The 15,239-nt window shown below is 36.3% G+C and overlaps 1 protein-coding gene across 7 annotated transcripts in view; it reads right to left on the reverse strand.

Moving 5' to 3' along the window:
• MICAL2 (microtubule associated monooxygenase, calponin and LIM domain containing 2) overlaps positions 1 to 15,239 on the reverse strand; it is a 155,085-nt gene that overhangs the window by 57,420 nt on the left and 82,426 nt on the right. For 6 of the 7 annotated variants that reach the window (XM_070762985.1, XM_070762975.1, XM_070762967.1 and 3 more), the window contains 3 exons: positions 14,830 to 15,016; positions 13,271 to 13,347; positions 11,628 to 11,727 (listed from right to left, as the gene is read on the reverse strand). In XM_070762985.1, coding sequence (XP_070619086.1) covers positions 11,628 to 11,727; positions 13,271 to 13,347; positions 14,830 to 15,016 — 364 coding nt within the window. Of the gene's footprint in view, positions 1 to 7,824; positions 11,728 to 13,270; positions 13,348 to 14,829; positions 15,017 to 15,239 lie in introns of those variants that run through there. The other variant, XM_070762994.1, reaches the window with a different exon arrangement.

Below are 15,239 nucleotides of genomic sequence, written 5' to 3' on the forward strand. Positions count from 1 at the left end.
AACCAACCAACCAACCAACCAACCAACCAACCAACCAACCAACCAATCATGATAAATATATCTGATTATGAACAACGATCGTAATGATAATATCTTGTATATCTCTACCTCCCACCTTTGGGTCAGTTTAGATATACAATTACTAAAATGCATTTGTGACATTTTTCATAACCCTTCTCTTTTGTCTCATCCTTTGGAGATCCCATGCTGTTAAATACAAAAAAAACAAGAAATTTTTAACTGGATGACTCCAAAAGAAGTGATTGTATCTTAATTAATCAGCAATTGCTGGATTCCCATGTAAGCTGACATGAAATTGCATTCCTTCAAAATGCAGTTTTGATACAGCTACCACTTGAGGTATTATCCTTCTTTCAGCCTTAGTCACACTGTTTCATTCACAGAATTTTATAAGGGGCCAGATAACTACTTATTTCCGTAAGTATTTCTTCTGCATTCCTAACGCAATCTCCTTTAATTTTCCTATAAAACAACTGGTCTGTCATCACGCTTTTGTTCTGGAGAATTGGCTTTATTTCCTATTGTGTAATTTGGATAGAAGAAACCTTGAGATGTGAGACACACCATGAAGATCTCAATTGCCATAATTAAAGATGTTATAATCATCTGCTGGTATTTTAAACAACAAATTAAGTAAGTTAATTCTGGAAATTAAAATTCCAATGCAGCCCAAGTTTGTGTCTAGGGCTAAATTAGCCGCCCCGAGTCTATGGAGAGGGGCGGCATACAAATCTAATTAATTAATTAATTAATTAATTAATAAATAATAATAATAATAATAATAATAATAATAATAATAATAATAATAGCAGCAGCAATAGAAACAGCTAACATGGAAACAGGTCTGCTGTTTTGTATAGTTTTGGTCTCTTCTCTCAACTTTGAATTCTCTTTAAGAAAAACTTTTGGGATAGTTTCTGCATGTCTTCTTGTACTTGGACATTGCTGTTCTCCTTTTTTTGTGTTTTGTGATTTGTAGAGATAGATTTGTAGATTTGTAGAAGCTAAGCTACATGCTATCTACTTAATGCTTGTCTTTAATGGCATTTGAAAAGGTTCCTAGCTAGCAACAGTGCTGCAGGAAAACTTTTTTTTCATTTTTTTTACTTTAACAAATATAAAATTTGGTTTATAATCTTAGAAATATTTATGGAAGTAGTCAGTTGGTATCCAGAGGATGCTGTAAAATCCTGCCCTACTGTGCCATTCAAAGATCATTTATTAACAAGATGTGAACAACATTATTCACATATTGTTGGTTTTATCTTGAAGTTCTCCAGTCTTTGGAGAGGGGCGGCATACAAATCTAATAAATTATTATTATTAATTATTCATACTCTGTATTCAAACTTATAGTAAGTCATATTTTCACAATAGAATATACAATTATCAAGATTCTACTTCAACTAATTACAAGCTTTCTTTTAAAAAATTACAGTGCTGTTTTTGAGCCCATTTCTGTGAAACATTGGCTAGGTGAATTTTGCCCTGTTCTATGACCTTTCTTGTCCCAGTTGTTAAGTGAATCTGGCTTCCTCACTGACTTTGCTTGTAAGGAGGACATAAAAGGTGATCATATCACCCTAGAGCATTGCAACAGTGATAAATGTGAGTCAAGTTGTCAAGTTGTCCAAATTTTGATCACACAACTATGGGCAAGCTGAAATGGTTGTAAATGTGCAAAATGGTCATAAGTGCCTTTGTAACTCTGAATGGTCACTGAATGAACTGTTGTAAACCGAGGACTATTGATTTATGACCATTAAATAAAGTACTTCTATTGGATCAGGAATGTTTTACCTACTGAGAATATTTAATGCCTCGCTTTCTGTGCTAATGATATTTCTGTGCAGCTAATTCTAAACCATATATGAGCTCTTAAATTTATATTAAAACTTTTAACAGATTTTCTTTCTTTTGAAAGGTCGTCAAATGAACTTTGTAAGTTGAGGACTATCTGTTAACTCTGTATGATTTGGAAGCGTGTTAGAACAACTTTTTGTTAAAAAATAAAATATGAGACACAAGCATAAGAAGCCTGGGGTGTTCTAAGTCTTTGGAGAGGGGCAGCATACAAATCTAATAAATTATTATTATTATTATTATTATTATTATTATTATTATTATTATTATTATTCTCAAGCTGGCTTGCTGATAGAAAATGAGTATCATTATATGGTTTTCAAATAATAAATACGGGCCTTCATAATAATACAAATGTAGCAGAAAGTGCTTGTTAGAATAACTTTTATCAAATTAAATATAACAGGTAATTATTATTTTATGTCTGGAAGTTGTTGTTTTAATGTTTCACGATAAATGATTAAGATTACTTGATTTCTGGCTCTTTGACACCAAATAATAGGACATAAATACAGTAATAAGTAAGGATTTGAAACATTTAACAGTATTACACTAATGGCAGGTATCCTGATTAAATTGGGGTGGGTTCTACTTACCTTTCCTATCGGTTCACATTCACATTGCGCAAAAGATCTGATAATGACCCTCTGCGCATGCAGAGGGGATTTTTTTTTTTGGCAAACCATGGTGACCAGTTCAGGAGCCTGGACCGCCAGTCATCGCTGTTGGTTCAGCGAGTGGCAGTAAATTTCCACTACCTGTTCTAAAGAATTATTAAAGCATAAAGAAAATCCTTCTCAAATTATAAGTCCCTTCAGATAATCCAAGGCAAAATACGGTTTTATGTTTATATAACCAAAGGTTTAAGGGTGGAGACGTTAAGGTTGGGCTGGAAACAGGGAAATAAAGTCATTGTGGAAAGAAATCCAATATACACCGGAATTATTTTCTCTACAGTGTGGTCTAATTCAGGAAAAACAATACCTAAGAGACAAAAACCTATGAATGTTTTGACAAAAAATTGATTACAGAAAAAAAGTTAAAGCCCTCCAGATGTTTAACCACCCTGTTTTGCTCTTGCACAGCTGATTCAAATAAAGGGGTTGGCACTGCACCTAGCAAAGCTTTGAGGTCCTGGGGAGTGCTGGAAATGGAGGCTTATTGAAAGACAAAAACAAGAAAGTCTTCAAAAGAAAAAAACAACAAGGAAGTCCTGTTGCCTCCAGAAAAAGCACCTTTGGGAAAACCATGACCTGGATGACCGAGAATCTCTACAGACTTTTAGGTTATTGAAAGGTTTGAACAAACAAGGAAGATCTCTGAGTAAGTACTGTGCAAAACTGGAGCTCTTCTAATTAGTTTTGTTGTATGGGCACTGTTTTAAGTACTTTAAACCAGTAAATGCAGGGCAAAAGCTGGTAGGCTTCTTTCCTCCCCTAGAGTGAACCAGCAATTGAGATGAACTTACTCAAAGGGAGAGGCAGGTCCTGAAAGCTTAATGTTTAACTTTCCTCAACATTACCGTTTTGTTGACAAAGGAATGCTCATCCATTTTCAAAATAATAATAATAATAATAATAATAATAATAATAATTATTATTATTATTATTATTATTATTATTATTTAGATTTGTATGCCGCCCCTCTCCGAAGACTTGAGGCGGCTCACAACAACAGAAACAATACAAATCCAAAATTGAAACAATTTAAACCCCATTAATATAAAAACAATCATACATCTCATACATCAATGATACATCTCATTTCCAAATAAAGTTTGGCAAAGATAAGACACTTTTAGTGTAATTTATTTTACTTTGTTGATGCGAAAATAAGACACTCAATTAACTATTGGCCAGTATCTGAGCAATGGATTTAGGGGTAGTGATTTCAAACAGTCTCAAAATGGGTGAACAGTGTAGTCAGGCAGTAGGGAAAGCAAGTAGGATGCTTGGCTGCATAGCTAGAGGTATAACAAGCAGGAAGAGGGAGATTATGATCCCGCTATATAGAGTGCTGGTGAGACCACATTTGGAATACTGTGTTCAGTTCTGGAGACCTCACCTACAAAAAGATATTGACAAAATTGAACGGGCCCAAAGACGGGCTACAAAAATGGTGGAAGGTCTTAAGCATAAAACGTATCAGGAAAGACTTAATGAACTCAATCTGTATAGTCTGGAGGGCAGAAGGAAAAGGGGGGACTAGATCGAAACATTTAAATATGTTAAAGGGTTAAATAAGGTCCAGGAGGGAAGTGTTTTTAATAGGAAAGTGAACACAAGAACAAGGGGACACAATCTGAAGTTAGTTGGGGGAAAGATCAAAAGCAACATGAGAAAATATTATTTTACTGAAAGAGTAGTAGATCCTTGGAACAAACTTCCAGCAGACGTGGTAGATAAATCCACAGTAACTGAATTTAAACATGTTTGGGATAAACATATATCCATCGTAAGATAAAATACAGAAAATAGTATAAGGGCAGACTAGATGGACCATGAGGTCTTTTTCTGCCGTCAGACTTCTATGTTTCTATGGTTGTCTAAGAAATCTCAGCACCTATTTCTGGCGGGGAAGGGACTATTATGTTCGTGCAGGGGTGTCTAACTCAGGCTTGAGGGCCAAATTTGACCTATGGGGTGCTTAGATCTGGCCCGTGAAGCCACCCTGGAAGCAATGAAGGATTGGTCCGTGGTGCCTCTGCCAGCAGAAATGGAATTCGGAAAGGTTGTGTGAGGCTCTCCCGAACTCTGTTTGTGCTGGTATAGGGCTGCAAGAGGCCTTTGCAGCTGTGAACGAAACTTGGGAACTGTTTTCGCTGGCAGAGCACTTGGGCCACCACCTGCGCCCTGACATGAGTGATGTTGAGCTTGCCCTGTCCACTCTGGCCATGCCATCTATCCCCCTGAGGTCCCGATGTCGCCCTCAATGAAATCAAGTTTGGACACCCTTGTGCTACAGTCTTGCAGTTCAGAAATGCTTTTAACATCATGTTGACTAAAATTATGAAAACCCGATACCTAACGTCTCCCTTGTTTTGGTTCTACAGGGCAGAAGACTAGATTTCTGAATTGTGGGTCATTTGCTTAATCGATCATAAGAATCTGAGTCCTTTGAGCCTTAGTTTCTCAAACACATTTTCTGCTTCTTCAACACAATAAAAACTTTATTAACACTTATAGTTGCAATCGAAACTAATTCAAATTATTTCATAGCTAAAAATGGCAGTCTGAAACTTTTATTATCCATTTTTTTAAAAAAATACTCTACTTTGATTAAAGGAAAAAGAGATCCATTTAGTGAAAGTGAAGAATTAGAAATGTTATCAAAACCACAATTTGTCAAAATTCAGATGAGAATCTGCAAAAATTTGTCAGAGTATATTCTATATTAATTATACTAAAGGCTTCCATTTCCAGATAGGAAGAAAGTGTCATATGGTAGGTTTGAGCACAACATTGTAAAATGTTACTACTCATACAACAAGGTCTGCAAATATTAGTGCATCCACCAGGTAGCGGGGTTTTGTGGCTTCTTTCTGCTATTAGTGGTTGCAAATTTTTTACAGGTAGTCTTCGATTTACAATCACAATTGAGCCCAACATTTATGTTGTTAAATGAAACATTTGTTAAGTTAGTTTTGCCTGACTTTTCTTGCCACTGTTGTTAAGTGAATCCCTACAGTTGATAAATTAGTAACCTGATTGTTAAGTGAATGTGTCTTCCCCATTGACTTTGCTTGATAGAATGGTGCCAAAGGTGATCTTCATGATCCTGGGATGCAGCAAGGGTCAAAATATGAACCAGTTGCCAACCATCTGAACTTTGATCACATGATCATGAAGATGCTGCAAAGGTCCTAACTATGAAAAATGGTCACAAGTGACATTTTAGTGCCGTTGTAACTTTGAATGGTCAAAAAAAATGGACTGTTTTAAGTCGAAGACTACTTGTATTTTGCAACATAAATGTCTTTCAGGAGCATAAGAAGAAAGCCCACACCGAGTGCAAGAAACATTGTACCAAAACCAGAAAGGCAGCAAAGGTGAAACCGTCCGTCTCCAATGCAGTTTGTTAAAAAGGAAGAAAAGATGCAGCAGTATTTAGGAGAACTGAATTTATTTCTTAACAGCCACATTAGAAAGTTAAACATTAAATCTGTGCAAAATACAAATTTCCATGTGAAATTTTTATATACACTTTTTTTTAAAAAAAGGAACACTCTAACAAAAAATGTTTAATTAAGTTATAGAAACATTTTAAGTGACAAGGAGTAGAGGAAGAGAATTCCCACTGAGATGAGTAGATCTGCAATAGAAATAAGTAAAGTAGAGAGAAAATTTTCATTCTGATGTCCTCTGTACCCCAAACATGCAGAGAATTTTTGTTAATCACAGCAAAGAAAAAAGAAAAGGGTACTATTGTGTTAGGATACATCTGCATCCTTTCCTAACCTTTCCTTTGGGAATCCAAAACAATTTTTAAAAGATATTTCAAGAAGTATTTTTTAAAAAACCTGCTAGGGAGCTCCCAAATCCTCCAAAGTGGGAACTAACTCCTAGAAAATTGAGAGTCAGGACATTTAAGAACAGGATTATGGTTTTTTGTGTGCTAAACTTTGGGTAATTCCTGATTCATTACAAAACATTAAGCAGAAATTGATAATTAAAAACCAGCAAATTTGTATATTTTTAACAAATTCCAAGTTGCAGCATCAAAGTAAGCCGGAAGAGTGATATAGATTTCTAAAAACTCCGATGCCAAGAAAAACGGATTTTGTTTAGCATATTTAAGAGACTAAGATCAGTTTGTTACTTTGGAAATAGGAACATAGTTGGATGAGTAAGAATTTTAATAGCATATGATTTCAGTTTGGGATTCTCTATTCAGAAAGTATCAACTAAGTCATCTGCAGTGCTTTTTTTCCTAGCTTCTTTGTACTATCCATTACTTTTATGAATCATAAAATCAGACTGATTCCTTCCAATTCCAGAATATTTAGAATTATTCTCTCCCTGAACAAGCAGAGAAATCCTTATTTGTATTGTCCACTCTATCAATAATTATAATAAACCTGGTGTGTTATCCAGCTCTGTTCCATCCTTTCACACTTAATAAGGATGACAGAAGGACAGGAAAAAAAGCCAATTGTAAACAAGAGAACCCACTAGCAAAGGGCAGAATTATTCTTCCTTTTCTTATGAAAATAGCCTTATCTCTTAGAGGGAAAACACACATTTTTCTCTTCCAAATATAGTTTCTCCTGTGAGTAGGAAAGGTAACAATGTCTTTCTGTTTCAAAGTTCCGGGAGGCCATTTGAAAAAAAGTAAAGTAATATATCACCTTAAGCACTGTATTCAGTGTTTAAAATATGTTTCATAATAATTTTCTCAATTCTTAGTGAAAAGTGGATGAAACAGGTTTGGGAGGGGGAATACATTTATTTATTTATTTATTTTATTAAATTTGTATGCCGCCCCTCTCCGTAGACTCGGTGGGGTAAAGGAGGTGCTGTCGTTTTGTCCTTTAGGCCTTTACATTTATAAGCAAAAGCTTGTAAAATGTGTGAATTACGCTGATATCACAGCAACATGAATCTGCATTTCAGATAAATGCCTTAAGGAATGAAATACATGTCTTTCAGTTTCCAGGCTTGACTTAAACCTTTGTATTTGTACCAAATGTATGTTAAGAAACAATCAAAGATTCATGTTTTAAGATTACTTTCTATATAGTTATTGTTAAAGTGATTTGTAAAACTTAAATGCCTTTTCCCTAATATCCCCCCCCCCCAATATTTAGTAGACTAAGACTGAGCTACAGTTTAAGAACATGCAGATGCCCGAGCAAAACTTTAATTGTTGCAAAGAAGGAATTTTTTAAAAAACCATAGAAATGCCTTATGATTAAATTTGAATAATTTCTTTTTTAAAAAAAAGTTTGGAATGCATGCAAAGATAAAAGCTACAATGCAGAGAGAGAACACTTGGAAAGAAGTAAGCCAGAAGTTTTGGACTGTCAGCTACAAAGCACCATGCAGTGCTTTAAAAGTGACCATGCAGATTCTTATTTAGTATTTAGAATACACACACACACACACACTCCTCTAACATGTTTAAACACTAGTAGGGAGTATTAGGCATTCATCACAACACGGAAAAAAGAAAGCATAGAGAATAATAATCTTACACCAGAAATGGTTCAGCCAGTAAGAGGCTGTAGCACTGGAATGTTGAAATGAACTAAAGACAATGTAAAATATTGGAAAAAGAAAGTAGTCAGAACAAGCTAACTATAAATCTTCAATTACATAGGCACTAGATACATTGCACTGATATTTTAAGATAGAACAAATGAACAGTAATTCTTTCTAATCAGCCAAAAATATTAAATAACAACATTATTAAATTTCAAGTATCAATTAATAATAGTTATCAAAAACTCTTTGAAATAGTAACGGACTTCAAACAATTAACTTTGAATATGACCAAGTCAAAATAAATGATTCTGCATTTATCTGAGATTGAATTTGGATTTATAAATGCAATATATTGGTCACATCTTCTTTTTTTTAACCCCAAAGACACCTCTAAAGCTTTCCTAAGAAACCTTCATTGAATATGCAAATGACAGGGAAGTAATAAAATATGGTAGCCAAATAGAACGTGGTTATTTGTGTACATGAGACTAGACATAACTCAAAAGAAAATTCTGGCTTTTTTACAGTGATCCAACAACCTTGGTAAATGGTTGGGGAATAGTCCCCCTTAGAGTGAGATAAACAACTGGATAAACAAAACTGTATTGTGTAATGATTATCAGTGATTCAAACAGTGTAAATGAACCCTCCTTTTTTCTATACATTTCATTCAAACTATTACAAAATACTAGAAGCATTTGAAAAGTTTCATTTGTGATAAAATTTTGATACACAAATCAGTTGAAGTTGTAATCATTAACTTATGATTGTGCAGTTAACAAGTCAAATTTCAGGCAAATAAAATATGAACATAATTTAATAAGGTTGAAACTTTTTTTTTAAAGAAAAGGCAAGATAAACTGAAGTAAGCAGTGCAAAATGTATCTGTGTTCTGTTACTTATTCACTCTTGAAGCTGCCCTAAAATCATTCAGATTTTGGGTGTACATTGGGCACTCTGACGCTTCATTAACTGAGATATGCAATAGCATTTTATTCAGGCTCAGCTTGTGATATGGACTGAGTTGTATCCAGCACAAGATGCTGCTAGATCAAATTACACCTTCTTAAGTGAGAATTGGAAACTCTGAAAAAGGCATGGGGGGTGGTAGAGAACACTGAAAACTGTTGCATAAGCAGAAACTATGTGCTAAGGAGACCTTGAAATACCTACAGAGAAGTTTAGTTTGTTAGTTGAAAAAAGACTATCATGTCTGTCTGTCTGTCTAATCTATCTATCTATCTATCTATCTATCTATCTATCTATCTATCTATCTATCTATCTATCTATCATCTAATCTATCTCTCTAATCTATCTGTCTATCAAGTCTACCAATGTAGGAGGGCTTTATGGGAGATGGGGAAAGAAAGGGTGAGTTCACATGTTTAGAGTTTGTCCATCATAAATTGATAAATGGGAGCAGAGGTGGGTTCTGCCCAGTTCGGACCGATTCTTTAGGACCAGTAGTGGGAATTTCCCTGTGCTTGCCAAACTGGGAGCAATGGCAGCTGGCCACGTCCCCAAACCAGCTCGTGCGGAGGTGGCACCATCTTGATTTTTTGCTTCTGCACATGTGTCACACAAACCCCATCACTGTTTCATGGGGTTCACAATATCACTGCATTTGAGTAGGACCACCTAAAATTTTTGCATGCAAGCAGATCATTAACAGAGCAAAAATTAATCCTTAAAAATAATTTTAAAAGCCTCTTTTCATCATCATTGTTAATTTAATTAAAGATTATTGTCGTGTACTGTACTTAACACTACATCTCTCCATTCCAATGAAATAAATAGGACAATTTTCCAAGTAGGAATCCATGAGACTAAAGGTGAAAATAGAACAGCATGTATATTTAAGAATAATTCCAATGTAGCAGTTAATCCTTTAACAGGCTACCTCTAAAATTAAACCTGATTGATGGGTTTTATGAAGTTGTTTTTATTCTGTTTAATGGGAAGTTAACATTACAGTATACAAATAACAATATTTATGTAATTGAATAGCCACAGGATGAGTATAGAGAACCAGACCTATATTTCAGGAAAGCTATTTTTATATCAGCCAAAAGTCAAATTGGTTTTAGTTTCAGGAACCAACAGCTATGATAATCTGAATCTTTTATAGTGTACAAGCCTCAGAGTTGGACTTTTATTTTTTACACTTATTTCCCAAGACTTTGAAGACGCATGTACTGTATTCTTCAAAGGTAAATTAGGGCAATAAGAGTGTCAACTAAAAGGATCCAATTAATTATTTGTATGTTAAATTTATCTACAGATATCACCCGTGCAAATCTTCTATAATGGAAAAATAAATTTAAGGCTCTATACCTTTTCTCTTTCAGTCAAATGTGGCTTTTATATCAAGTGACAATATTATAATTCTCAGACATATCCTAATTTCAGTGAGACTCTATGCTGTCAAAAAATCTATGAAGTCAATAATAAATTGAAACATTCCCCTTCCCTTCTCAAATTATATTTTTATATTTTTATACTTGTCTGTTCCTTACAACTTTCAAAAGATTGAATGAGAAAAAGTATTCTAACATAAAATACATCTTACCTTCCATATCAGCTCTAGGTCATCTCTAATATAAATTAACAAAACTGTCCCTTGGTTTGAGAAAAAATAAATATAGGCTATTGCTGTACTTTGATTTGCTTTAATTAATTAATGTCTAGTATTTACTCTTTGAATTCATTCATAAATATTGCAGAAAATGCCCAGTGTTCACAAAGGGTCTGTCAAAGAGACGTCAATACAACTATTATGGGCTAAATTTACATTTGAAATTAAAAAAAAACACCTGATGCAGACAGTAGCCCCACAGATAAAGCAAAAGGTAGAAAAAGTATGTGCCACATTCAGTTTTCAAAAAAAACCATCCACATAGTAAAAATTTGCTATTGTTCTATGTATGAAAGTTCTTCCTTTCACAGTCATTAAAATAAGAATATCAAAATGTAAACATAGAAAAATATCTGTTTTTTTAAAACTAGAAATAGATCTGTCATTTAATTTTTAAAAATCTATAACATTATCCTTCATAGCATCTCCATGGTTGGGAAATGAATTCGGACACAAACATTCATGATCAAATTAATAATAATAAAAAATGAATGATTGCACCATGGAGCTCTGGGCTCATTTAAAGCACCTATTGAATTGAAATATTTGTACTTGTGCAAAACCCCAAAGCTGTTTCTTTTGGAAACCTGAAAGGCACAACCAAGATTCAGAAGGACTTTAAAGCTTGAAAACTTTCTTCACCAACTCAAGCATTTCCTCGTATGACAACTCCGCTTCCCTGTAAAAACTGCCAAGTAACTCTGGAAGCACAAAAAGGAATGGTATGCTAAAGCTTAGGAGTTCATACAAGTAGGTATAGTTGTATGCATTGTTCCTGAAATGAAGTCTGGTTGCGTGCAGGACACCATGCATCCAGTTAGAGAAGCGTCTTGGAAGGTCAAGCAGATCCCTGGTCACCTTAAGAGGCCAGCATAGAGTTTTCCCAAAGAAGGAAGGCAGGATACCTGGCGACGGGTCTTCTGAGCTGCTACTAGTAGCAAAAGCACTTTCTGAGCTAGTTTCTTCACACATGGGTTCTTGGTGCCTCTGAAATCCTGCTTCCTCCTTTAAAGAGAAATACACAGATTAACAGGATGCTCATCGTCAATATTTCAAATATTTAAATTTATGCCCTCCCATGATTCAGAGACTCTCTAGACCAGGGTGTCAAATTCAATTCCCTTGAGGGCCGGATCAGGGTTGTGTTTGACCTCGGAGAGATGAGTGGGTATGGCCAGCTTGACATCACTTGTGTCAGGGGCACTTGTAGAGGGCAGGCTTGTGGGCATCCATTGTCTCCAGCAGAGGAAGGCGAGACCAGGAAGAGCAACAAAACCTTTTCCTCCAGAGGACTCTCATTGTCCCTCTACAATCCTCTCCTGCAATCCTCTGTGCTTCATCTGCAATGGCCTCCTGCAACTCTATGCCAGTGAAAATAGAGCTCTTGCAACCTTCTGCCAATGAAAACGGACCTCCTGCAATCCTCTGCCAATGAAAATGGAGCTCCTGCAACCCTCTGCCAATGAAAACGAAACTCCTGAAACCATCTGCCAATGAAAACGGAGCTCCCTCTGCCAGTGAAAATGGATCTTGGGAGGACCATTTTTGCCTGCAATGACCTCCTACAACAGTTTGCCAGCAAAAATGGAGCACAAGCTCCTCCCAAGCTCCATTTCTGCTGGCAGAGGTACTGCGGGCTGGTTGGCCCTGTGGGCGAGATCTAAGCACTCCGTGGGCCGAATCTGGCCCACTGAGTTTGACACTCCTGATCTAGATAGCAAAATATTTATTTGCAAGGGGTTTGGGGTAATCTCTAAAATACAATTTACGGTACTTTATGACAGTGCTTCAACTTAGAAAAGGATCACCCTGATGGCCAACTAATTCCAAAATAATTAAGGGAATATTTTCCACTGAGTTCAAGTTATAAACAGATATCAATTTCAGAATCAAGGTATCTCTTTTCCCTAGTGTCTCATTTCAACAACTAATAAAAAGCCTTAGAGAGAGGCTGCAAGAAAGATAGAATGAAAACTCAATGGATATTTATTTACTTATTTATTAGATTTGTATGCTGCCCCTCTCATCTTGATAAACAGAAAAATGGTAGCCCAGGGAAAGAAAACGTAATTGTGGATAGTTTCTTTCTTTCTTATCATCATCTGCACCAAACTTTCCAATCAAAATTGAAAGGACATTAGAATGTTTTTGATACACTAGGCTAGGAAAATAATGTAGTTGGGCTTGTTAAAATAATGGAACCATTAGAAATATCATTGGTGCTTTGAAATCCAAAGAACAATCATTTGCAATTCTTACATATTTCAGCTCCTCCTTTTCTGCATGTGGCACAGAGACACATCTTGATATAAATGCTTTAAAGCTAAGGTAAATCACAGACTGAGTAAAAATGTCCCTGAATGTATTAATTGGTTCAATTCTGCTAAGAAAGACAACATTTTGGATATCCAGTGAACACCCTCCATGTAGTTCAAGTGCAAAGGAAACTCTGCTAGAATAACATAGATGTATTGCTTCCAATGATCTGGAATTTGTCTCTTTATAATCTTCCTACTCTCTTGTCATACCTCAGTAGAAATATATATACCTTTATTTCCATTCTCTTCTTTCTGTGCATATTCTTTGTTCTACATTGTGCAAAATGAAGCTTGCAGTAAAAATTTCCTGAAAAATAAAAGGAATGCCTTTAGGTTTTGTCCCTTCCCCAGTGCAACCCGCCAGTTAGTAAACCTGACAGAAGGAATGGGGGAATGTACAGTTAGTATACCTTCATATTTAAGTTATTTTAAGTGACTTTGTTGAAAACCTTTTGGAAAGCAGTGAAAAGAAAAAGTCCTTTATATGAAGAAAGTTTATTACCTTATTCTAGCAACTGAATGGTTTTATCTTGGGATTCCGAAGCAAAGGAGTTAAAGTATCATATGTGTTATCCTTGCTTGGTTTTACCATTTACCATTTAGTTTAATTTTATCTAGGATGCTTAGGGTACATCATCTTGGCATCAATACATAAATATTTCTGAGAGGTCCTTGATGCTCTCTGAGCTTGGTTGCTTTCTTGCAGATATTTCATTACCTAAACTAGAGAACATTAATGATGCTAGCCTGACTATATAACTATATAATCCAGTGATGGCAAACCTTTTTTTGGCTTGCATGCCAAAAGGGGGGAGCGTGGGTGTGGGTGGGTGTTTGCACATGCATGTGCCCACACCCATAATTCCATGTGCCTCCCCACACATGCACACGCGATGGCACACTTTTTTTTGCTCTCCCCAGGCTTCAGAGCCTTTCTAGGAGCCTGAGGAGGGCCATTTCTGGCCTCCAGAGGTCCTGTGGGGGGATGACGAAGGCTGTTTTCCTCCTCCCCAGGCTCCTAGAAAGGCTCTGAAGCTTGGGGAAGGGCAAAAAAACAGGTCTTCCGGTCCAAACGGAAATGTTTCCAGCCTTTGGAAGACCTCTGGGGGACGGGGAAGTCTATTTTCACCCTTCCCAAGGCTCCTAGAAAGGCTCTGGAGCTTGGAGAGAGCCAAAAAGTGGGCCTTTCCCACTCCCTCCGGAGGCTGGAAACAGGCTGTTTCCTGACTTCCAGTGGGCTCAGGGGGCCTGAAAAAACAGCTGGCTGCTGCGTGCCTGTGCGGTGGACCTGAGCTCATGTGCCCACCGCGCATGAGCTCTGCTCTGAATGTCACTTGTGGCACGCATGCCATAGGTTGGCTATTAAGTAGGAGACGCGGCTAGGTAATTAACAGCAGTTTATTCAGTTCCAACGTGGAAACAACCAGTGCAAGTAACACAACAAACTCAGGTAGCTCTTTTATACTCCAGCCCCATAGTAACTCTACCAATTGGCAAACAACAGTGTTCCCGCCAAGATATGTTTCTACCCAGTGACAGGAACACCCAATGGCTATTCTTCTACCAGTCACTGGGCAGAGACATAACATTCGCCCTCACAGATATAGTCCTTCTAGTGTTACTATCAGTGCAATAAACACTGATGATGTTCCCTAATTTAGGTAATGAAACGTCTGCAGGAAAACAACCGAGTTCAGAGAGCACCAAGGCCCCCTCATTTGGTGAATGAACTACAAATATTCTCCTGTATTGATCAATTAAAAAATACTTTATTGTACATCTGCATTACCTTCCTGTGTATCAAAGGTATATGTAGCTAGGCGGAGAGTGGTTGCACATATGACGCATTTGAAACATTCTCGGTGGAAGAAGTGGCCTTCCGTGCTCAATTGTTCCATGACATAAACTCTTTTCTTACAGAAATAGCAGGTTTCGCTTCCACCTATTGTCTGAGGAAATTCTCTTCTCAAAGATCCCTATTGAAAAAATTAAAATATATTGGTAATATCTGAATAAGGTTTGTATAACTGTTCAATTTCACCCCAAAAAACAGTTCTTTCAGAAAGAAAACTAAGAATTTAATCAAGAACAGTCTCCCAATTTGCTTGACAATGATTTATATTGTTACATATTTTTAATCAGAGCTGTTTTATGTCATTTTGCATTTTCTTGACGATTAGCTACATTCTGGAAATATAC

Source organism: Erythrolamprus reginae, chromosome 1 (assembly GCF_031021105.1).
Source record: "Erythrolamprus reginae isolate rEryReg1 chromosome 1, rEryReg1.hap1, whole genome shotgun sequence".
In the NCBI taxonomy this organism is placed as follows: Eukaryota; Metazoa; Chordata; class Lepidosauria; order Squamata; family Dipsadidae; genus Erythrolamprus; species Erythrolamprus reginae.